The following is a 25,437-nucleotide window of genomic DNA, read 5'->3' on the forward strand; positions in this document are numbered from 1 at the left end:
TGGCAGAACGGGTGTTATGTTTTCATCTACTGTTTGTCCTCCGCCTTCAAAAATAACTTGATTTCACAACAGCGTGAGATTTTTGCACTGGTGAAAGCGCCTGCTTTTTGATATTGGTTTTCATAGGAAAACAGGGTAAACAATGCCTGCCATGCGCAGATGGCAGGTAGCGTTTATTCTATTTGCACTGAGTAGGGCAAAAAAGAAGTGTAAAGGAACTTCTGCCCCCTCTTTTCACTTTTCTTTTCCAAGCCTTGCCTGCAGGGGACCTGTTTGATCATAACCGCAAACGTAAGCGTTTTCCTCCATGCAATTTACGTTGCTGAGCGTAATTAGGTCCAATGTGTTTCTACTCTAAATACTGGGTGATCTCGGTTTGCCCTTCTGTAATAAAAAGCTAAGTTTAATCGTGGAGTTTTGGCCTTCCTTCTGGCCCTGGGTGTCCGGTAGCCCCCGGCGGGCAGCAGCCCCCTGGACAATCTGCCTCGCTGTGCTGGCTGCGCAGCTGTTCCCGCCAATCCTCTCCTGCCGCCCGCCTGGTTTCATCCGTTCGGCTCCTGTTACCGGCTTCCCAGACCTTTCTCCTCCTGCCACGTGGTATACGGCTGCTGGGCCTCTTGTCACCGCCTCAGGAGTCGGCCCGCATTGGTCTGCGGACCGCTCCTGAGCAGATGGACTCCTCGTCGCACGTTGCCGGCGTAGCCTCTCCTCCTCTCTCACTGGGGTAAACTCCAAGTTCCTGTCCCGGCAGCCCGGCATCTACTGGTGCTCCCGCTGTCGATGCTTCCACGCTTGCCCGGGTCTCCTCTTCTCTCGGCGGGGCCTGCCGCTGAGTGTCCCCCCACCCCTCGAGCTGCAGTCCCGGTAGGGGTCCTCTGGTGAAGGAGGGCTTGCCTCCTCCTCACCTCTCGCCTCCGGTGCGGCCTGGGCCGCGGGATCCCGTCCCCTTCAGTTTGTGTCCTCGCTCCGCTTACGCAGAGCCTGGTGCCGCCGGGGTCCTCCCCCTCTGCTTCACGCTCTGTGCTGCCGTGATCTGCCGGTGTGCCTTACGGCTCGCTCTGCCAGGGGTCTCTCTCGGAGCTCCTTGGATCTTCCCTCCTGCAAGTCCCCACATCGTGGGATCTGCTTTATGAGATTTACTAGGCCATTGGCGAGGTGGTGGGCACCTCTCTGCCTTCAGGGTCTGGGGAGCTCCGTCGGCACGTCTACGCTGTACCGGCAGCCATCTTGGAATCCCCAGTACGACTCCTTTTGCTAAGAAAATCAAATTTCGTTTTCAAAGCGAGCACTATGATCTAATCAGCTGAACATTTTGAACGTCTCGCCTACTTGAAGGAACAGGAAGGTGGGCACTCCTTGGTACAGCATCAAACATTTGGAACTCATTGCCACTATCTGCATAATGAAGCAAACTTACTCTCTTTCAGAAAACACTTAAAAGCATATCTTTTTAATCTGTGACAATTTCTCGAATGTGGACAGCATTTCTGTAGAGAACCACATAGCACCAAGGTGCCTTTCAGTGAAAATTGTGCTCTAATAAAACTCCAGTGACACAACATAGCATACACTACTTCCCCACCCACTTTTAGTCTATTTAGGAATCAATCTGTGCATTTTTATTTTCTAATAGAAATTCTGGTTTTGACTCCTAAATCAACTTGATTGACCTTTTTTCATCTAACTAGCACTTCCTGTGCTTACCACATCTCAATATTGTATATTTGTAAAGTGTTTACTCTTTCCTTTTGCCATTTGCAGCGGTAAAATCTTGCATTGTAATCTCAGCAAAATGCTTGGGAAAAAAACAAATCTACACTATTCCCAGCCTCAAAATCTTACCAAATTCTCCATTCTGACCCTGCCCACATGCTCCATGCTCAAAACTATCCTACTCACTCCCTTACTACATTTTGGGGCAGTTTCCCAAAACAAATCGATATCTTGAACCATCGAACTGCATAATGGTAGATTTTTAGAAATTAAAAACCTTGACAACAGCCATGCACCACAATCTGCGCCAAATTTAAAAAATATTACTGGATGGATTTACGCCAAACCAACAAAGGATTTCCTCTGAGCGCTTTGCGTCCCAATTGTTTCTTATTTGCAGAAAATCCCTCCAGCTGTTTTGGCTGTGCCTCTAATGTAAACATTGGAAGTTTTCCAGACGGAAAACGAACGGAAAGTGAAAAACACACCCTTTTTTGACCTTTTAAATCTTTCGAAATGTAACATAGATTTGAACGAAGGTTTTGGAGGCCCAGGTCTGACATCCTGTTTGTAAAATTTCGTGCTGATCCATCCTATGGCACAAAAGTTATTAGACCTATTATTTTCGCATGTCCTGTGGATGAAAGGTTTCACTTTCACTACGGGACAACGCTGATATATAAGGCTTGGAAAGTCTGTGCAAGATCTGTGAACTTTAAACTTTTTCCACTAGGTAACAGCACAGTTGGATTTAAAGATATTCAATGGCAGCATGGTTGACAATGCAAACAGAGACAAGGGATCTGCTTGCAGGTAGACACCCAGGGATTGCTAGCTTGGCATGTGTAACGCCAGAGGTAGCTACTTGTGCATCCTTTGTTCTTTGTTGTGGATTGAGAGCCACTCATTCCATATTTGTAATGTGCTCCAGAATTGCAATATAGTACAAAAATAATTGTCTGTGATTCTGGAGTAAACGAAATATAATACAGTTGTACACTCGACCTCTACACCATATAAGGGCTCGATTTAAAATCCCCAAAAGTATAAATGGAGGTGCTAAAGACAGATGTAACAGTGTAACGCCTGTCTTAACGCCTCTATTCACGCTCCACAGGATGTCCATTGTTTTTTAAGGTGATGGCAGAACGGGTGTTATGTTTTCATCTACTGTTTGTCCTCCGCCTTCAAAAATAACTTGATTTCACAACAGCATGAGATTTTTGCACTGGTGAAAGCGCCTGCTTTTTGATATTGGTTTTCATAGGAAAACAGGGTAAACAATGCCTGCCATGCGCAGATGGCAGGTAGCGTTTATTCTATTTGCACTGAGCTGGGCAAAAAAGAAGTGTAAAGGAACTTCTGCCGCCTCTTTTCACTTTTCTTTTCCAAGCCTTGCCTGCAGGGGACCTGTTTGATCATAACCGCAAACGTAAGCGTTTTCCTCCATGCAATTTACGTTGCTGAGCGTAATTAGGTCCAATGTGTTTCTACTCTAAATACTGGGTGATCTCGGTTTGCCCTTCTGTAATAAAAAGCTAAGTTTAATCGTGGAGTTTATTCTTCACTTCAATGTACTGATTATTGGAGTAGCATTATTCTCTTGTAGTTCTTTGAGGGCTATCAGATTATTAGTCCTTTAAAATGACACTTCAAATACATATTTAAAGGTTTTTGGAAATGCTGACTGAAGAGTTAGAGAGAGCTGCAGAAGATACGCACGGCCATCGTTGGACGCAGGAGGGAATACGAGAACGCGAATCACATCGAAGGAAACTTCTGCTTCGTGCCAAACTGGAGGAGGTACTAAAGCATAGTTTAAAAGTAATACAAATGTGTACTTATGTTGTGCAGGACAGGTATTGGGCCATGGTTGTCAGGTGCATTGCCTGTTTGGTGACAGCATAGAGGCTTGCTTGCAGCTCTTTGTTCATTTTTAAAAGGATAACAAACTAAGATCCAGCAGTAACAAACAAGAATGGTACTGACAAGCACCCAAAAACACCTTTAAATTGAGTGCAAGCTCAGTATTGTGCCTCACTATATTATGATATCATGCATTTAATCTAAAAGCTTTACATACACGTTTGATACCTTATTACTGGCTAAAAAAAATCAATTGTGAGTTGAAAATCTAACCTATTAGAGTACATTAGCCTCAAGTCTCCAATTGTTCCTCGGTTTCATTTGTTAGTAAATAAAGTTATTTGTTGATGTGGCCACTAAAGAAAGACATCTCTTTGTTGTAGGTCATGATGCCTTTCATTTGACCTAACATAAGGAATACAAAAAGGTGGACTTCTTTCATCTTAAATCCTTTTGTTGTTTTTATGACTGCCCAGGCTGTATTGGGATGCACAGGGATTTTTTATTTTATTTTCTGTTCTTATTTGTCTTTGGTGAGTTGTTTTTTTGTGGTATCACACACATGCACACACAGTTCCTAGGAACACATGTTGTTTGCTCCATTAGTTATTACACAAGTTGTAAAAGTACTGCTAAATTCATTAGCTACATTTTCTTGCACAAGGGCAACGTTTTGATAATCTGGCCTCTGGCATGCATATATTTTATTGCAGAATACTCATTTAACGTCTGTGATCTTTAGGACTGGAAGCTCCAAGAAATGTTGCTTTTGATGAGAATTGGACAAGATGTCAGACGAGAGTCTAAACTGGAAGCACAAGTAAAGAGATGTAAAGATGAAAGAGCTAAAAAGGTATGTCAATCAATAGCTGATTTGAAATCCTATAACAAAGCTTTGACGATCTCCTTCATACATTGGGTTACATTTATTTATTTCAGCAGTGAAAGTGCTGACAATTTTTATCTGCACAAAAATAATGTTTTGACTAACTGTCTTTGGATTTTCTTTTCATTTCCTCCTCCCTTTTAAATGTTTTATTCCCCCTGTATCCTTATTTTGGTTTCCGCTCTGAACAAGGGCTGTAATATGCTCTAGAAGATGGAGTTTAACACAGGGACACAAGAAGGAACAATTACAAATAGTTTTAAATTAATTGGTATTCCTCCAGATTCTGATGCACTAGCCTCATGGTAAGAGATGTGTATTTGGCTGACTTTTCTGTTAAACGTAATGGACTGCTAAATTACAGGGGACTTTCTTTTCTTTTTTCCTTTTGTTATATTTGTATTGCATTTTATTTTTGCACAAAATACAATAACAAGATGAGTGCAAAGTCCTCTAAGGGGGACACCAGAAAAGTCTGTGGAGGAGGCATTTTTAGCCTACATTATTGAAAAGCCATTAGTCCCTTCTGCAGATCTTCACTGATATAACTATGCCTGACCTTGCTGTTATCCATTCTGGACTGCTAAATTACAGGAGACTTTACTTACTTTTTTCCTTTTGATATATTTCTACTGCATATTTTTGTACACAAAATGCAATAACAAGATGAGGGCAATGTCCTTTAAGTGGAACAGCACAAACGTCCGTGCAGGAGAAATTCTTAGCCTACATTATTGCAAAGCCATTGGTCCCTTCTGCATGTCTTCACTAATGGAACAGGGGATAACACTTTAGTTAAGCAAAACCAGGTCCTTGTTTCCTGAAGTGCACTCTGGTGGCCAGGGGAATGCATAGCCAATTTCATCCCACATCATTGGATACCTTTCCCCAGCAGCTCGCAACTTAAAATAATTTACCCCACCTTTTGCCTACCTCAGCTGAATTGCCTATGTCATACTGAGGGAACATACATGCATTATTATAGCAATAATGCACTGGGCCGTAGCGGCACAGCCCCATTTTATAAGCCAAAGTGTAGCTAGGCCTTAACTATGAGACCAGGTGCCGTTTTCCCCCCGATGCAGCCTGCTGGCTTGGGTATTATTGCTGTTAGCACAACAGGTTTTTAATATTTTTGTTTGAATGAACGGGTTCCACACTCATGTGGTTTGCTTGCGCTGCAACACGAGGAGGCACTTTGCTCGGTATTGCAGGAATTTTACCAGGAGAATGGTCAAAGAGATATCTGCAGAATAGGATGGAGCAAGTGGTGAGGATGCCAATGGTGACTATGGTGATAGAGTTTCTTGGTCAGTGAGCGAGGTGGGAGTGAAAACAAGAAGGGGAACCAGCCTCATACTAATGTTGTGATAAATGGTATAACTGTTCACATGCTCATTGACTCTCGGTCGGACTACACCATATATGACTACAATGTGTGGAAGAAAAATTTGAATGGAGTGTCTCCAGTTTCACCCAGGATCAGGGCAAGTGCGTATGGGGGAGTGCGCATAGAATTTATTGGGTATTTTGAAACCAGCATTGAGTGCATTGACAGGGAGACAGAAGCTAATGTGTATGTGCCTAAGAGGAATGGCAGTCTTCTTGGGTGGTACACGCACCAGGCACAATACATTATCAAAACACCAAGAGTAGAGGAGAACATGGTTTTAGTAAAAGCATGTGCTGCAAGGCAGGAAGGGGATATGCCTTCCTTTCTAACAGCAAGCCCTTATATGGTGTCTGGATGGGCTTCCCACAGTACCAGGTTGTAACAACATGCCCATGGGTGTGTGTGTTTGCAGTACGTTTTATCAGGTCATCATGCTTGTATTTTAGTTAGGGTCAGTTGAGTGTATGAATGTCTTGACAACGGCAAGGGATTCATGCCATGGTCCAGATTGTCACCACATATGCAATGCTTCCAAGCAAGGATAGCTGTGTGTAAACATGTTTTGACAGCCTCAAGGGCATTTGCTTGTGTTGCAGTAGGTGTTATCAGGTCATCATGATTGTGCTTCAGACTATGGCAGCAAAGTGTACTTCTGGGCACACCTTAGTGCTTTCAGCCCTGAGGTTCCAGAGGCGGAGACTGTATACCCCTCAGCTGCACCCATCCCTGACACACCAAGTAAGGCTATATTTGACCGCATTCCTATTGACTGCCATTATTTTATCTAGTTTCATCTTCAGAAGTTCCTCAGCCTTTCCAGCATCCCATGTACGGTTCCTCCTTCCACATAACTCTAAGGTTGGTGAACAAAAGGAGCCGTGAAAGGACTTTTTCAGGGAACTTAGCTATTTCCTCCTCATATCAGTTGCAGGTGCTAAGTTCTGGAAGATTGGAATTTCTGGTTTCTGATAGATTTTGTCTTCGCCGGTTTTAAGACCGTTGTTAAATGAGTATTGGCCCCACTCCAGATTCCTGCACCCTGCCAGTACTGAGGCCCCATATGTTTTGATCCCATGGCATTTATCCACGTATATTGGATCATTTTGATCCTGCAGGTCTAGCAACTCAGATAGCAAGTGGGAGGAAAAGAAGATTGGATTGTCACTTTAAGTAGCTGAGGAGAGTCCAAAAACTGTTCCTTGTTGAGCTTGTACGACTTTTTTCAGGCTCACAGGAAAATAAATTAGCAGACAGTTGCATCGTTGAAAAAGCATTGCCACAGATCGTTGCATTGCTGATTGCACAATTAGTTTTCAACAATGTAAATCCATTCTGGCATCCATTGTTTGCTTTAAAATTTGAACTTTACTGATTACTACCGCATTCAATCTCCCACATGAGTGTGAGCCATTTCCACATACCCTACTGTGTACCTGGACCTACTTCCTCAGACCACTACACCTAAATCTTTCTCCATTTGTTTTGCTGCTGGAATGGTTTGGTAATACTGTTTGCCAAACCACAGTTGCTCTTTTATATGGAGTGGTACTTCTTAGCTCTAGCTGAGCCATGTTTTCATGCTGTCTGTAGTACTTACCCTCTTGACATGACTTCAACACCTCAATCCACTCCAGTGCAGCCAGCACTTTGTCCCAAGATGACAAGGAGGATCTGGCTGCACTTATCGCAAAAGGACATTCTTTATTGTGTGGGGGCACGTGGTTCAAAACGTTTGTTATGTTATTATAACTTCTAGAGCGCACGGTCACCTTAAAGTATCTTGGCGCTTTGGGAGAGGAGAAAAAGTCACTGTCAAAACAAGCCTAGAATAGGTGGGTTTTGACGAGTCTTCTGAAGGCTAGAAAATTCAAAGTTTTCTTTATGAAAAGCGGGAGATCATTCAATGGAGTTGCTACGGCAATGGAAAAGGCCTGGCCACCAACCCGAGACCGTTTATATCTTAGCACTACAAGTTGCACGGTTGTGACAGAACGAATACTATGCGTAGGGTATTATCGGGCGAATTTGACTTGAAGATATTCAGCGCCCTAATCATGAAGTGTGCAATGCTCTATACATAGTGCCTTAAATTCGACCCGCTGGGCCACAGGAAGCCAGTGAAGAGTCCGAAGCACAGGGTAGAAGTGAGCCCCAAAGGGCGTGCCAGTTGCAACTCAAGCGGCTAGGTTCTGAAGCCGCTGCAACCTTTGGGTCAGGCCCTTAGGCTGGGATAGATACAAGGAATTACAGTAGTCAAGCCGTGACATAACCATGGCTGCTACTACTGGGGGACGTAGTGGAGCAGGGATAGAGGGTAGCACCTTTTCAAAATTTTCAACTGGAGGTGACCAGCCTGACACACTGCTGTGACCTGTTTGTCCATAGAGAGTGATACAGATAGCAAAACCCCCAGATTTTTCACTTTATTAACTGGGATAGGAAGAGGAACTTGTGATTAGGGCCAGAAGGAGGACGCCCATAGCGTGGGATCAGGGGGGCAACCCACCACCATCACCTCAGTTTTATCTCCATTTAGTTTGAGCCAATTGCAGTTCATCCAATCTCCAACGGCTGTCAGACACTCCCACAGGCACGACAACACTGTCACAAGTCTCTCCCATTCTAACCTGTCTTTCCTGTTTGCTTGTGACTTTCTTTTGTGACTTCCTCTGCACGGTCCGGGATTTATATAAGCCCGCACGTGGGTCTTCGGATTCCAGCGTGCTTCGTTCAGATTGTCCAGGAGGGAACCAGGAAGGAAAAAATGTCTGTGCGCGGAGGCACGGAACCCGTGGCTCGAGCGCAGGTGAAAATCCAGGAAGTTTGCTAAATTGAGGGAAGAAAGGAAAAGGAGGAGGAATCAAGGAACCGGGAAAAGGGAGATCAGGAAAATAGCCCCGAGCGAACTCCGGCAGCACACGTCCAGCTACGGCGAGCAGTAGCGTTGAGACACGCAGAGCCGCGGGGGCGTGTCTGTTTTGTAGAATGTAGAGCGTGTAACGCAGAGACTGGCAAGCAGCGTTCCGCATCTAGCGGCCATATTGGAAGGATTACTGAGTTCAATCCCCTATGTGTCAGGGACCACGAAGTCCAGAAGGGACGCAGACGGCGGTTCATGACAGACACATTAGCCGCATCAAGGTCTAGTCGGATCAGAATCTGAGTGTCGTCCATGTACGAGTAGCATCTGACGCCGAAGGAGCGGATGAGGCATACAAGGGCCCAAATATAGATATTAAACAAAATAAGAGACAAGGAAGAGCCTTGCGGCTCTCTTCAACTGCGGTGACAAGGAGTGAAGAGAAAGGGGGGGGGGCACGAAGATCCACCAGGAATGATGTGAACCAGGCAAGTACCTGCCCTGATATACCAAACTGGGCAAGGCAGGATAGCAGGATGGAGTGGTCAACTGTGTCGAAAGCTGCTGAAAGATCTAACAAAATCAGGTCTCCCACTCCACCTGCATCCACCAGCCTGGCTATGTCATCCTGGGTGGCTACCAGAACACTCTCCGTGCCCCTACCACGATGAAAGCCGGATTGAGCCATGTCAAGGAGATTAGAAGATTCAAGAAAAGTGGACAGCAAGGGAGACACCAGCGATTATATGAGTTTAGACAGAAAGGGCAGTAGTGAAATAGGGCGGAAGTTAGATAGTATAGCGGGATCAAGGGATGGTTTCTTCAGGAGAGGAATAACCGTGGCTGCCTTCAGTTCCTGCGGGACCAGTCTTGACTGGAGTGAGTCATTAATGGCTCCCGTAATCTCTGAAAGAAGATTGGGTGCAATATTTGTCATGACTCGTAACGGAATGGCCTCCGAAGGGGAGCAAGATTTAATTGAAAGAATTGCTGTCAGGACAGTCTCGTCTGAGAAACTGGGAAAGGCGGACCAGTTCTTAGCCTCAGAAGGAACTGTGGTAGGCGGGGGGAGCAAGGCCTTGTCAGTGGATAGGCCTGCAGTAATTATTGTGGAGATGTTGCACCGAATGGTATCAATTTTACTAATAAAGTATTGTGATAAGGCATTGCATAACTCTTGGGAAGGAGTGACAGTGGAGACCAGTCTTTCTGAAGAGGCATGAGCCTTAACAGCTGAGAAAAGAGCCCTTGGCTGGGATAAGGAGGACTCAATGTTGGTGGTATGAAACTGAATTTTTTCAACTTTAATTTTAGCAGAGTACATGGCAGAGCATGCCATATATTGTAGTTTGAGGGCAGGATCATATGTCTTCCGCCATTTGCATTCGCCTGCCGTAGTTTAAGGCGGGCCTCTTTCAAGAGGTCTGTAAACCAGGGTTCTGGCGGTAGTCTATGAGGTTGAATCAATCGTAGGGGGGGCAGCTATATTAGCAGCCTCTAAGAATGACTGGGATAGAAGCGAAAGTGACGGCACCAATTCAGTGCAACACTTTGCTCGAATCAAAGAAACTAAGGTATGGTTATCTACCGCTCGGCAGGAGCGCTGCCAGATTTTCTCTACTGGAATTTTTGCAGGTTTTTTCACATCTTCAAGTCTACATGAAATAAAGTAATGGTCAGACCATAGTATAGATTGCACTGACTGAATCGTTAATAAGGATTTCTTTGAGAAGATCAAATCCAAAGTGTTACCCAGTTTGTGAGTAGGGTTATTGACATGTTGGTAAAGTTGACAGTCAGTCAGTCTGTCGTAAAATAGGTAAAGAACTGAGGGTCTGGGTAGATGATATTTTAAATCAAAATCTCCCATCACCACCAGTTGTGCATATTGAACCTGAAGATTGGCTATTAAATCTGGAAATTGTTCTAAAACTGGCAAAGTGGCAGGTATAGGAGGCTGAGAAAACGCATCTAAACAACAGGGCCTCCATGGGAACATTATGGGAGCAGTCAATTTGGTTTATAGAAAAGTCAGCCCTATAAATGACTGAAATCCCACCCCCAGGATGGAGTGGCTGGCGGTCTTCATGAAGAATGCAGAAGCCAGGGGTAATGGCTTGAGTGAGGGATGGTGCAGAGCTCGCCTGCAGCCATGTCTCAGTGAGACACAGTAGTGCTGGACGACGGTCTTCAAGCAGGAGTCGGGGCTCATCTGCATGTGCAGGAAGCGAGCAAGTATTTAATAGCAGAAGTGAGATGTGGTTAAAACTAAACGACTCACTTAATGGAGATCCAAGGGGCGTAGTCTTAGGCTTCGATGGACGGCCAATCCATCCTAGTGGAAATATAGTCGCTGCTGGGGCGATGTCAATTAGGCGTAACTTAGTAAAAAACAATGCCCCCCCAGATCTCCCGGCTGAGACACGGACGGGCACAGACAGCCTTGCCTTCGGTGCGCTGGCGGCATGCCCGCTGCGCCCGTCCGCTGTGCTGACAGTGGTTAAGGCACATAAATGCCGGTGACTGGTTTGATTCAGCTGACTTGTCCTTCTGCTTATTCTTGCCTGTGGCTGCCCTTTAGTCTTTGGCAACACTCACAATCGCAATCAGCAGTGACTTCTTTGTTCCTGGGCTCCAGTATTTCCTTTTAAATTTCCAGTGAAAATTAAATTCTGTCAAACATCCAAATTGATGGTTGATGGCCACACAGCAATGCTGCCACTATAGAAGATGTTTGAAAGTTGCTAATCTGTTATAGCCAAGCACTGGGGTGTAATTAATTGACAGTCAAATGAGATTTCTGTTCCTTATTACAACCGTGGTAGCAGATCCTAGGTCACAAGGGCAAAAAACGTTGCTGTCAACTATACAGTACACTCATCCAACATGGTTGCCAGTTTTACCTCAGCCAGGGATTGCACTGCAGAATACCACTCTAGACAAAAGTGGTTAATGGCTGCTTGCTGGTTGTATTACATAAAATGTGTCACTGACTGAACCAAAGATTAAGGAGATTTTCCCATACTTGCCATTTCCAATTACTGGTATTGCTCTCACTTCAAAGGCCTGTGCCTCATTCCTTGATTGTGTATTTTCTCTGAGCACGAAAGATTCAAGAACATTTCTTTACTTCAAGGTTAGCGGTATGGGGACTTACCAGCAGGTTTTCTGACACAACCCCATAGGAGACCTTTGCGAGGTTTTGAACTACAGCTTAACTACACAGAATTGGCCAAAAGAATGATGTAAGTGTGCTCTACAAATGATTACATACCAGTTGATATTTGAACATGTGAATTCGATAACTTATCACAAGGTTTCATACAAGCAACCAAGAGTCGAGTCCAAACACACTCGGCACAGTTAAAATGAAACTTAAAAAAGAAGGCAGTCTTCCCATTTGCCTAAATAGTGCCTAAATACTGCATAAAGATGGCATGGCCATTATTCTCATAGGCGGCATATGGATTGAGAAGGTATAGTCTTGATTAACCAACATTGTCCCTTGAACATGCATATTATCTAAAATTTCCACTACTACTTTCAGTACCCTTCCACATTCTGAAGCAAAAGTAAAGTGGGAAAATGTGAATTTCACAGGCTTTTGTCCTTGGATCAAGAGCATTTTGTTCGAGGTGCCTTATGAGGAATCTGATATTGGAAATTGGACTGTGATAAACAAGATAAGAATGGTGACATTTTCAGTTTATAACCAAGATGATATCGTTGCCCGGTGAAGTGATGAAAGCACTCTTTCCTGGGAGAGAAAGCTGTTGATAGTTGTTATGGTTGATGCCAAAGCATGCTTTTAGATCTACTTCGGTGTCAAAGTGTAGAATCTGGATCAAACGTCAAGCACTGTTTATTTTGTCCATAAGGGAAAGCATCTTAAACCTATAGTATAATTCTAGTGAGGTTTCTTTTAATAACAGAAGTTGCTACTATACCTTCAGCTCATTTGCCGGGCTATTAATTAATTTCCGTCTTGCTATGATTTTAAGATCAATTTGAAAGTGTTTCTTTCCTGGCTCTGTAATTATGCATTGTCCACTATGATTTAGTACTGGTAACACTTTGCCGGGTTTCCATTAGCTACAGTAAATTGTGTAGGATTTTGTGAAGCCCTCCCTCTCCTGTTCAAAGTTTTTGACTTTGGGCTCTAAGATGAGCACACGCTAGTTAGGGCGGTGCACATCTTGCATCATCCTGCCTGTGGCATTTCAGAAGGTAGCCATGGTCATGGTTGTGCGGCCAACCCCTTTAAAATGACAACATTGACCAATGACGAGCTCATCTAGGGATTATCTTGGTAAACTTGTAAATCATTGAGTTGTTCATACTTGGTTCAAACACAGTGGTATTGGTGGAGGTGACATAAAAATATGCTCATGGAAACAACCCGCTCATAATGCCAGCATCCCAATAAAACTCATACAGTCATCTTGAGGCACCTTTGGACCCTACATTAGCTCTAGGTGTTCTCTTTACAGCCCTTGTGGTCATATAGGCCTTTTAATTATTTCCCAGTTATAATGTGGCCTTCCTCTCTGGCTGTGATTGCCTGTTATACCTGGACAATTTACTGGACATTTGGCAAAACATTTGTATACATATTTGGCAACATCTTACAGCATCAGAATAGTTTTAGCTCTATTGTGCGCAGTGACGGAATTTCATCTCCATACCTGTATGCATTTAATTCATCACCTTACTTTGTGTTGGAGTCTATGTACGAGTTCTCTGCACTACAAGAGGTACTGAATGATCTGTTGTGCAGTCAGTGGAAATGTTCCTCTAGTAGCTTATGCTCAGTGAAATGTCTCACCACCGAAGGGCATTTTTGATTTAATCATGGTCACTTTATCCTCCTTTACTGTTTAAACACATGTGTCAGAGGCGTCTTTATATGTACGTCCCCAGGTCAGAAATATAGTTGTCAAGAACTGCTCATATCCCATGTCTCATGCCGCCTGGGTGCTCCCTATTGATTTCCCTCTGGTTCTCATCTCCTAATTTCCTTATTTTTGTACCTGTCCATAGGGTTATACCATTTTAACTGTGCTAGCTCTTTTGATGAAAGGTTGATGTTTTCTCATTTATTTTATTTGGTAAACCTTTTTCTTTATATGTTTATTTGGTAAGCTTTGTTTGCAATCTATTTTCTAAGGTGGATGTATGTTCTTGCTTGAGTGATTTCAAGCCATTTCGGGGATGTCCACTTCCCATTTAAAAATGACTTCAAGCAATGAGGGCTTATATTGCTGCTTCTTCCATGATGTCAACCACCCATACCCCTTAAATTCCGCAAGGCAATGGATCACCTATGCAATTTAACCACAATGTTATCAGTGGTTTGCACTTTGATCATTTGCATGGATATACATTGGGTCTGAAAAGGATTCATCTGACATCTGCGGAATGCTCACAACTTTTGCTTTTCATTATTTTAGTGTAAACTGGCCAACCTCTCTAAGTCATTGCAGACAGCATTTGCAACATTAATGAAAAGCCTTTTATTCACAGCCCTGCCATAGGATAGGCATGGATACTTTTTCTACTATTCCTTTTATTGGTGAAAATGAGATCAGAAACATCACAAATAGATTCACATATAATTCACCCCTAAAGTAAACCTGACGACTTAACCCATCCTCACATTTAGTTGGTTTGGCAAACATTTACAAAAATTAAAATACTGACTCTCCAGAGGGCCCATCCACTCAATGACAATAGGTGGGGGTAAAGTTCCAAGGATGTTTCACTATCAGAATCCAGTCTGGGGTAAGATAGATCTCTCCAGAAAACTCACAGACCAGAAATGCCCACTTGGCAATTCCTACTGTTTTACAGACTCCTTCTCCTTTCACTGACTACTCTCCATAGCCCCATCCTTCTTTATGGTAATTATTATACTCTGAGACTTGTTAACAAATCCACACAAACTTCCCAGTAGACCGTCTGGAGGGTCCTTGGGCCAGCAGATTTTTAAAAAACCCTGAATTGACTAGCATCTGCTCTTTTAGAACTTCTTTTATTCTGGGCCCTTGTCAATGCTGCTTCATTGCTACTTGCAGTGCATCCATATGCCAACATACTCCACCACTTCATTCCTAGCCACCACTCCATCCAGCTACATCGCAGTTACTCTTTGCTAATTTGGATCTGTTAGGGAGGATTCTCATTTTATGGCTAATTTCCCTTACCTATAGAGTCCCCCAGCAGCTTTGCTGGATTTGAAGGGTTTGTTTTTTTCTCCTGCTAAGAGTGAGACTCTTTTTCCCACTCTTAGACATTTTTTTCTATGTGCGTTCTAGGCTATTTTTGTGTTTAATGCCTATGGAGTTTCTCTCCCCTCCATAGGAACCATCTTTATTCACATGTGTTACACAGCACCCTATGTGCAGTGACACAGGGGTGTCGTAGCGACCCCCAAACATAGACTCCATACCCTGGGACTGACTACTGTCTCACAAGGCATGTAAAGTCCCCATTGACTTTACTAGTCAATTTTTGTGAACTTAACCAGTACAACCCATTTTACTATGGAGGTACTGGGAAGGGTTAATAGTTTGCCCTTATCTTCATCTTCGGGAGGGTACTGTACAGTCCCTTTCTCCAAAGTTTCTGGCTGGCGGCAGTGGGTACTTCTGAAAATATTCAACCGCAAATATTTCCCTATGGGATTTTCCCATTGTTCGAGGCTACCACATTTTCTGACAGCCTATAACATACTGTTGGTGTATTTTAATATTAACTTTACTCTGGTAGATTTTATTTGCCAGAACTTTAATATAACTTCTTTCTCGTGTCTTTCTTTAAACTCCTAACCCAGGCCGGGGATCCTTTGTTCGTCCTTTTGGCAGGCTTCTGCCGAGAAGCCCTCCTTTTGGCGCCACAGAGTCTGGGGTGGGTCCATTGTGTGGGAGGGGGAGTAGGACCCTTGGACAGATTTGCCTCAACAACCCATGTCGCACTCTATCCTGATAGGCTGGAGGGTCTCCCGCCAAGATGACCACTCCACTGTGTGAGTGACAGCTAGGCTGTATGAATGGGGATCTTTTTGCATAAAAGCAGGGTCCTGAGGACTGGAAGAGCAAGACGTCACCACTGGAACTAAGAAGCTGAAGAGGAGAGAAGCCAAAGACATCTGCAACGACTCAAACACCGGTGAAGCCCTGCTGCAGTGTCTCAGCACTTTTCTCCACATGACGAGAGAAGATCTTCATCTGCAAGAGCCTTCTTCCCTTGAGCTGGTGGGGCCAACCAGTTTGCCAATCGCCTTCCCGGACCTGCCTTGGTCGAATCGCCAGTACCCTGTACTTGGAGACCGGATAGCCAGGCACCCGTCCACCCGGCCCGCGATTTAAAGGAGCGTACCTTTTATTCGTCGGGCAGCACCGCAGCTGGTTTCATCCCTGGGTAGTGCAGTAACTTGAACCTTCCGCCACGACAAGAGCCTCTCTTCCTCTGCTGGATCCCTCGAACTGCAAGAACTACCAGGAACAACCGCCACTTCCTCATTTTAAAGGTACATTGTTCCGCCAGGCCGCCCTTTCTGCGTGGTAGTGCTAAAGGTGTTTTAAATCCTTTACCTACCTGTTGGGTTGGCCGCACCTCTCTCTTAACATTGTCTTTCAGTTTCTGTATCCACCTTTTCAAATTGTTAACCAAAGACCTGACTGCAGCTACAAGAACATTTTGCTCCTGGGCCTTTGCCCTGTACCACTAACTCTGGCACAGGCCTACTGACTCTGCCTAAATTTGTTAGAACTGCCTTCTCTAGATTGCTTCTCAACTAGAAATGTGTTGGTGCACCTACTTCTTACAACCACCCTTTCCTTCCCACTTTTAAACCTTGTGAAATGCCATTTTGCTCAGTTTTCATTTAAGTATTTTCTATATTGATGCACTGCCTTGCTTAATCTAGTTCACCACCTTATGGAAAGTGTTGCTAGGGTGTGTAAGAAGATATTTCTGTATAACCTGTGCTTTCCCTCCCTTGTGAGAAATTGCTAAAGTGCCATTTGTGTTTGGTTTACACTGTGCTGTTTTGCTCAGTTTTCACTCTTGCTCAAACTTCTCTACAATTTAACTAGGGAGTTGTGTATACTTTCTTTGACTGAATTTGACTTGCTTTAAGAACTGTGATAGATGTGTTTAACTAGAAGTTTATAAAACAAATATCTACTTTTTAATACAAAGCTTTGGTCAGTGTTTCCTTGTGCCATAGTACTGTAGGCCTATTGTATAAACCCTGAATACTGCTCATCTCCCTCTTGTTGTGGTACAGACTGATACCAAAGGGGATTTATTGCTCTCACATGTAGTCCTAATCTTCTGTAGTGCTCCCTAAGGGAACTGCACAGGATTCTGCCTAACAGGATCAGTCGTTGACCTGTAATGTGGAGGGTGGCGATCTTCCACAGATGGTTCTCCTCATCATATTAGATTGTCTGTGCTAGAGTTCTTATAGTTCACACACAAATAGCAGATTGGGACGGCTCCACAACATTTGGGAGTGTAAGCCGTTTGAATCCACATCTCCTTCCCCTGACAATCTCCAAAACACAAGAAGTTCTATCTCCTGTATGGGGACATCTGAGCCCCAGTGGGCAATTGCTCAGCATTGTAGCCTCCTAGTCTTTCTTCCTTGCCACAGCCTGCTGGCCTTCTGTATATTATTTGATAATAGGTCATCAATGAAAGTGCAGATGCACTGAAAATACCAGCCTGTATTATCTTGAAGCAGGTAGGTAACAAACAGATGTGTTTTAGAGCAGTTATTCCACAGTCCAGCCTAATTAAATTGTTATGATGCTGGCCGTCATAGCAAAGGTAGACATTTTAGCAAAAAAGTATACATTAAGTTGTAGTGTTTAGAAAAATATCATATAAGCGACAATGGCCCTCATTATGAGCCTTGCGGTCCGAAATTAAGGGTGCTGGTCGCAATGTACTGGCACCCTTCCCAGACCGCCAGACTCTGAGTATGCCTGCAGGCATATTTTTCATAGAAGCGCCGGCACCGTTTGCAGCAGTGCCGGTGCTTCCGTGTCCCCATTCCCGTGGAGTCCTATGGCACTCCACGGGAATGGGGACTTGCACTTTCCGCCGCCTGATATCCCTGTTCGACGGGACTTGTAATGTCCTAGTGGCGCCAGGATATCAGGCGCCAGAAACAAAGTTACAAGTTTGGCGGCAAACCGCTGGTAGCACCAGCAGGTTACTGCTGAACTCATAATGAGGTCCAATGATATTGGAAACTGTTTAACTTTCATTTAGACAGTCTTTTGCACTGAGCTTTCGGTTTCTATGCACTTGCGGTACTGCTTTATCTTTGCAATTCCAAAGGATGGAACCCTTGGCCCAAATGCATAAACCTTTGCTCTAGATCAAATCAGGAGATGTCTTCAGCATCTCAGATTTGCTCCAGTTAGAGTATACATCTCATTCCTAGAACTAAAGAAAATCTGGAGCTGACTGTAGCATCTTTGTTTTTCCCATGGGCAAATGGATTTCACAAACATGTGCTCAAGGGCATCTCATGGATAAACCATCCAGCCCCAGATTTTCTCTAGTTCAATGCTTTGTTAATCAGGTCTGAGGTAGTAAGGGCAAATCTGAGATGGCCAGGGCATTTCCTGATTTGCTCTGGTTCAAATCTTTGTAAATCAGTCCTCATTTTCTTATCCAGAGGAGAATTTAATGAAAATGTTTTTGTTGGGTGAGGGGGGTTTCTTTAACAATAGTGAACATCTCCTAAGCCTCATCAGTAACTCGAGGCTGCTCATAGGGAGATCTGGCTGAACATTTGACACACAAATGTCATCTGTCCATTTGCTCTACTGATAGAATTGGCTATGGTTGGTACAGCATTTTTCAGAGTGCCTTGCAGATACCCATTTTTACTGGACTGAAAATTAAGACATTAGATTTAGGAATGCAGTAAGAAATACTTTATGGATCTGCCTAAACTGTGACCAAAATTCAAAAGTGAGGGTCACTCAGCTCCAAAGAGATTTCCATTTCAAACTTTTGGGGCTAGAAATTTCATCAATTGGTATGGGATGTTCCTTTCCTATATAACGTTGTTAACCATGCATTCTTAAATGTAAAGATCCCTTCCCAGCAGAAAGAGCTTTTCTGCTTTGTTAAGATTCACCATTGAAGATTGCTTCAAGTATAGGTGTACATGTCTCCTGATTGAGCCCCAGGATGAGTGGCATCCTTTGTCTTCATTCTTGGAGACTTGGACCAGTGCCACATGTCCAAGACACTTAACATGCAGTTCCTGGAAATAAATCCACATAAGTTTGAAGGGTCAGGAATGAAACTCGGACACAACAGGTGATTCATGGTTTTGGCCATAGTCTTTTATTGAACAAAAGTGGGTGTGTAAAATGCCTCCCTTCTCTTACTAATGGGTGTGTCCAAAGTACTGTTTTGTCCCTCACATCCTATAAATCAACTATAAGGTGAAAATACCAATGTATTTGGCCTAGGAAGGCGTACAAACGTTCAAAATGGAAAAGGGTAAACTCCAATTCAAATGTTCCATGAGGATAATGTTCACAATTCCAGAGGGTGGTCCCCTTCCCCTGGATTTCTCTTTGCTCAGCTTTATACTGGTTCCTTAAGTTCCTTTGGATCAATTATAATTAGAAAACAAAGTAGCATGGCTGTCAGTCTGAGTCTTGATAGAATACCTGGTATACCCTGCTGCCTGGTTTATTCTTCTCAATATATCTTAATCACACTCTTTGGTTACTCCCTGATGTATCCTTATCAGGATTTTCTCATGTAGTGTATTTTATAGATTGACCAATTTGTTCTTACCCGGTATACTCTCCTGCTGGGTTTCTCTCATATGCAAACACTTGTTTTCTTCATCCACACACACGTATGACTTTCAATGCCTGGTATGCTCTCCTGGCATGTCTACTCTGGTATGCACACTTCTGTAACTTGGATCTGCCTGGTATGCCCTCCTGCCAGGGCTTTTTTTAAATGCCAACACTTGCCCTCTTGTACAAAACACTTGTGGCTTGAAATGCCTGGTATACTCTTCTGCCAGGGCTTTCTCATATGCGTATTGCGCACACTTGCAAAATTGACAGTCTTTTATATTTATTCTGGTCTGTTTCTTTAAGAAATATGGTACTTTTCGTTCCTTCTCATTTGCTTAATTTACTTCTATTCACGTGCAGTCGCATTGCCGAAATGCCCCTGTGTTACTTCTTCCCTCAGCAGATTTACTGGTTTGCTGTAGTGGGAATGGCTTCTCCTGCTGTGAACCTGCGGTGGCTCGTTGGCATCGTTGGCATCCTGCCTTTGGGCTTGCTACCTCTGCTTTGTGGTTCATGTCCTTCTCGCGGCTATTGCTTGCTTACTCCATGCTCCCCTGGGCTCCAACAGTGTGGAGGATGCTCTTTGGTCCCGTTACATGCCCAGTGTTCTCCTCTGGCATTCCCACGGCGTACCAACCTCTGCAGTCTGCCTCCTTTGGTTTCTCACGTGAGCCGGTTTTCTCCACGGACCTCGCATTCGCCCAGCAGTCCCTCTGTCAAGACCGAGAGGACTCGAACTCTCCAGACAGCTTCCTCCTTTCCTCTGGTTTTCCTGTTTAAATATCCCCCTCCCCCGGCCAATATGCGCTCGCAGCAACTGTTGGCTTTTGCTGATCTTCACTACTCGGTTAAGCTTTCTCGTGGCAGTACTTCTACCTTTATAAGAAGGAAAGTCTGTTTGTGATAACTTGTAGGCAGAGTCTGGGAAGGTGTTTTCAGTAGTTTTGGAGGGCCATTTTCATGACATGTATGCTGAGTTTGAAGAATTGTTATAAGTAGCCTTGTAGGACAAATTTGATGACTTGTATGCAGAGTTCGAAGAAGTATTCTCGATAGTTTAAATGGCAAGTTAGGTTTTGATCACTCGGAGGAAATGGATTCCGAGTTGCCTGGGGAATGATCTTTACTACTCCACGCTCTTCCTCGTCTCAGTGGCCTGCATATTCTCCCTTGTGGGAGTTTGGAGACGAGACACACCAACTTTACGTAGAGGTTTAGAATGAGGGTAACAATATGCCATTGCAGCATGAGGGATTGAGTAAGCATCCTTTAAAGAAAAGAGAGTGTATGTGATTTCCTCCACCAATGCCATCGGGTTTCCCTGAGAGTCACCTCCCCCCAGGTGGTCTTCCCTCATATAACCACCCCCAGGGTCAAGGTCAGGTAGCGGCTGCTGACCCCTGACCACATGGGAGTGTGGGGGTCACCTCAGGGAATGGAGTGATGACATCCCTGGATATATCACACAAGGCAGATGTAGCAGATGCTACAAATATTCCTGAGTTACTGGTCAAGCTGCTGTGCATAAAGCACCTGAGAAACTGCAAGCCTTCACCAACTGCAGTGAGTATTGTACATTATTGATTGTTGGGGGGGGGGGGGGGAATTCCCCAAGAAGAACCTAATATTAATTTGTCTGAGTAGAAAACTTTCAGACGACTTGGGGCTGAGTGAACACCCCCCTTTGGCTCAAACCAAGTTTTGCTTTGAAAGAGAAATCAAAGCATTGATCCAGCTGGGACGATCAGCCACTGAGAAAAAAAAGCACATGATTTGACAGATCTTCATAAGTGATTCCCTTCAAAGATCGCTTTCACATCTCCAGTGCAGCAAATTTTTATCATGGCAAGCATGTACATCCCATTTGTGGTGGCATAATGTCAATGTGTGATTTATAGGAGCAGTAAAGAAGCTACGGATATACTATTTTATTTTTCTTGTTGTGTGCATTTGTATAAAATAAACTTTTCACACGTAAACAAATCAAAGTTAACAATTAACAGCATCAATTTGGAGCAGCAATTTACAATTAACTTTCTTGTCCATTTAAAATACAATGACAACAAAACTGTGGATAATGTATCTCCACTATGTACACATTTCCCAAACAATTTGGCACATAAATCAATCCACAAAACACATTCAATAAATAAGTGCTGTATGGTCTCCTCTTAAGTTCCAATATCCACATGTTCTCTCATTTCATGGTATGTTAGTTCTTGCCCCTACCACTACTCTTATGGAACATAAATTGAGCTTTATTCTTAACATTTAATTTTGAAAAACCATGAAGGGATGTTTTGCTAAATATGTTGGGATGATGTTAAACGTTTTACTTTCCATTCTAAAATGATAAAAGAGTTATTTCATTGGTGATGGCCTATTATTTATCCAGTCTACTTCCTAAAAGTTTATTTTTTACCATCATTGGGAGGGCACTCAATTCCTTCTTCGAGGAATTGATAGAAAGCAATACAGAATCACATTTAACCCTCCAAAACTGCAACACCTTACAGGAATTGTCCCCCAATTCCTCCTATACATTTTTAAATAAACTTTCCAATGGAGGAGAAAGTACCTTGCTGTAAAGCTGCAATAACATTCAGTCAATACGATATTAAACCAAGTTTGTGACGGATCACCACCACAGGCAGGGGTGTTGCTAGGTCTGGAAAAGACCCGGGGCTAGGTTAATGTCGGAATTATCAGGACTGGGGGCTAGCTAGCCTTTTGGTTGTAGCTCCTGAGATTCTATCCGGAGCTACAACCAAAAGACCAGGGGCTATAGCTCCCATATCCCCCCCCCCCAGCAACGCCTCTGACCACAGGCATGCCCTGGGGGAGGGATAGAGTTTTTTCACCACATTAGCACTTTGATCTTGGCCCAATCAACGGTAGAATCTGTGGTTTCAACTCCAAATAAAAGTTTTTCTGGTGGTGGTATCCAAATACAGATGAAATTGAAAAACAACCATACCTTTTTATCAAGTAGCCACAGCTGAGCAGCAGTAATAGTAGCAGATGCACAAGCAGAATTATAAAGGTTATGTTTACCTTTTATTAACGTCAAAGGAAACCTGAATATTTAAAGTGTTTTGAGTACCCCCAATCTATTTAGCATACAAAATCTCTAGATCACAACCAACAGGCACACGCATTCTGCACACACTCACTTACTTTCTACACCGAGAGTCAGACTTCAGAAAGTTGGAGGGAGTAGCTTTCCCGTTTTAGCTGCTAGACTTTGGAAAACACATCCAGACAAACTTAGGTCGGACTCATTTTGGACCTTCTGAAAACAATTGAAAATGTTGCTCTTCACTCAGGAAACACAGTTTAAGTCCTGTCCAGCAGCCAAATACTGACATAAACATGTAACTATGCATATGTAATTATGTAACTATGTTTGAACTTCCACCATGTTTGGAATCTTAGCTTGACAAGAACAGCACCCAGATGCCTTGGGGCTTGGTGTGCTATATAAATTGTAAAAATAAATAAATAAATACCTCCAATTTTCCACTAATAGACCAACTGGGTTTAATCTTATTTTTAAAGTGCCTTGCCGGATTAATAATTATAATTTTGGACTTCATAACGTTCAACTTCAGCTGCAAATCAGTCAAATATTTATTTAATGCAGTGAGAGATCTTTGAAGCCCAATGGGTGTAAGGTTAGATAGCACAATATCATCAGCATAAACCAAATGCCTGAGCCGTAGCCTATTTCAATTTAGGTGAATATTCCAAGACTTGCTGCAGGACATTGCCCAAATCACATATCTAGGCTTTAAACGGGAATGGAGCCAGAACGCAACACTGGCGCAACCCCTGGTGCATTTAGATCCATTCTGTATAGGTGCCATGCTGATCAAGCCTAACCTTAATTTTTGTTTCTGCATGCAATACAATAAGGATGGTTAGCAAGGCAGTGGGACAGCCAACTAGGTGCAATTTATGTCACAGCCTGTCCTTAATAATAATAATAATAATAATAATCGTTATTGTGATTGAACTTTACACAAATATTTAACATAACACAATACAATAAATTCATACAGGTACTAATAAATAAATTGTCTTCCATTCCCCAGTCAACAATCAATCATCAATACTGCATGTATAAACCTAACTCATAAAACATGTGTGGCATGATCATATATACTTAAATATGTAGATATTAAATATTAAACCAATTTCATCTAATTTGATTTTCATCCAATTTGATCAATTTCTTCTTAAAAACACACACACATACCCTATATGAAATAAAATAAGATATACATTTATTCTAAGGCCAAGATCTAATAAAACTAACTTCCATAGAAAATTCATACAAAATGAATTGCAACATTTCGGCCTTAGCCCTAAAGGTCACCTATTACTGACGATCGTCAACCCTACCATTCACTGGGATGGCCATCTCCGGATCACCTGGAGCCATACCTGTTATAGGGCGATCTGTGAGGAGATACCATTAGTATTCAAACAATAATTCCAAAAGGTATCTGAAGTAATGGCCCGTATACAAAACTCCCCAGTGCACACATTTATATGGGACCAATATCTACATATGGTGTCAGAACTTGTCCGGCTGTCTCCCTGTTTTCAGAGTTTTTACAAATACGACAAAACCGTGCAAGTTGTTTACGTGGGCCATAAACATCCAATACAGGAAGTTGTTTCATTCTAAGCTGCAGAATAAACTGCCTTACTTCTCTGTCGGGGCATAATAATAGGTAGGGCTGGGTTTTCCTATACCTGTGCACCATGTGTACACCTGGCTTGTATCCCTTTAATTTAGAGAGATGTGTGCAATTATTGCACCAGTCCCATCTAGTGAGACGTCTCACAAAACCTTCTTCAGTGTAACAAAGGAAGTTCCCAAATCAAAATTTGGGACCCAGTCTGTCATATCACATGTCTTAAGGTTTAAATTTGTGAAGTTACTACCCCTGCGTACCACTTCTTTATCACCACTGTCCCCCAACTGAGCTAGCAAAGCACAACCCTGTTTAGCCTTGGACTTCATAAAGAAGCAGACACTTGCCCTAAGTGCTGTACCCCTGAGTGATGTTAGTCTTAGTTCTAATAGTTCTAATCGTAGGTATTCCATAGGGCAAGAGGGGCTAAGGTTCAAGATTGTGCGCCAGAAGTGGGACACTATTTTGTTTAGCCAAGCAAGGCCCTGCATGGCCAGGGCTTCAAGCCCATAGACGACTGTAGGGCATAGGCATTGTTTATACAATCCAATGATACCCCTAATAGAGTATCCAGCATATTCATGCGCAAACATACGGACTTGCAAGGTAAGTTGTTTGGCCCGCCTGACCTTACTCACAATAATCTGGTCATACCCATAAAAACCGTTCAATTCCAGACCCAAATATGGGTAAGAAGGAATATAATCTATCGTACCCAGAGTAGTTACCATCACAACTTTATGGACTTTACTTTGAGATATTAACATGATCTTGGTCTTGTCCATGTTAATAGCCAAATCATGCTGGTTTCCATATGTTGTTAATTCATTGAGCAAGTTCTTCATGCCCAGTAAGGTACGACCACAGATGACCAAATCATCAGCATATAGCATTGCAACTACTGACACCAGGCCAATCTTCGGGGTGCAAATGGCTTCCACAAGCAGGCCCTTAATGAGGTCATACATATACAGATTGAACAACAGGGAAGCCAACGCACAACCTTGCTTGCATCTCCTGTTGACACTAATTAATGATGTCACCATCCCTCCTTTATCCAACCTAACACAGGCCCGATTGTTGCTATGGAGCTGAATTCATATCTGCAATAGCCAAGGCGGACAGCCCAAATTGCCAAGTTTGGTCCAAAGTATCTCTCTATTTGCTTG

At 43.2% G+C, this 25,437-nt stretch overlaps 1 protein-coding gene across 1 annotated transcript in view; it reads left to right on the forward strand.

Annotated features, from left to right (window-relative positions):
• The window catches only part of LOC138481266 (fibrous sheath-interacting protein 2-like), a 2,966,522-nt gene that overhangs the window by 653,803 nt on the left and 2,287,282 nt on the right, over positions 1 to 25,437 (forward strand). The window contains exons 6-7 of the mRNA XM_069613320.1: positions 3,384 to 3,516; positions 4,322 to 4,432. Coding sequence (XP_069469421.1) covers positions 3,384 to 3,516; positions 4,322 to 4,432 — 244 coding nt within the window. The remainder of the gene's footprint in view (positions 1 to 3,383; positions 3,517 to 4,321; positions 4,433 to 25,437) is intronic.

The sequence above is a fragment of the Ambystoma mexicanum genome, chromosome 5p (assembly GCF_040938575.1).
Source record: "Ambystoma mexicanum isolate Mex_15411 chromosome 5p, UKY_AmexF1_1, whole genome shotgun sequence".
Classification (NCBI taxonomy): Eukaryota; Metazoa; Chordata; class Amphibia; order Caudata; family Ambystomatidae; genus Ambystoma; species Ambystoma mexicanum.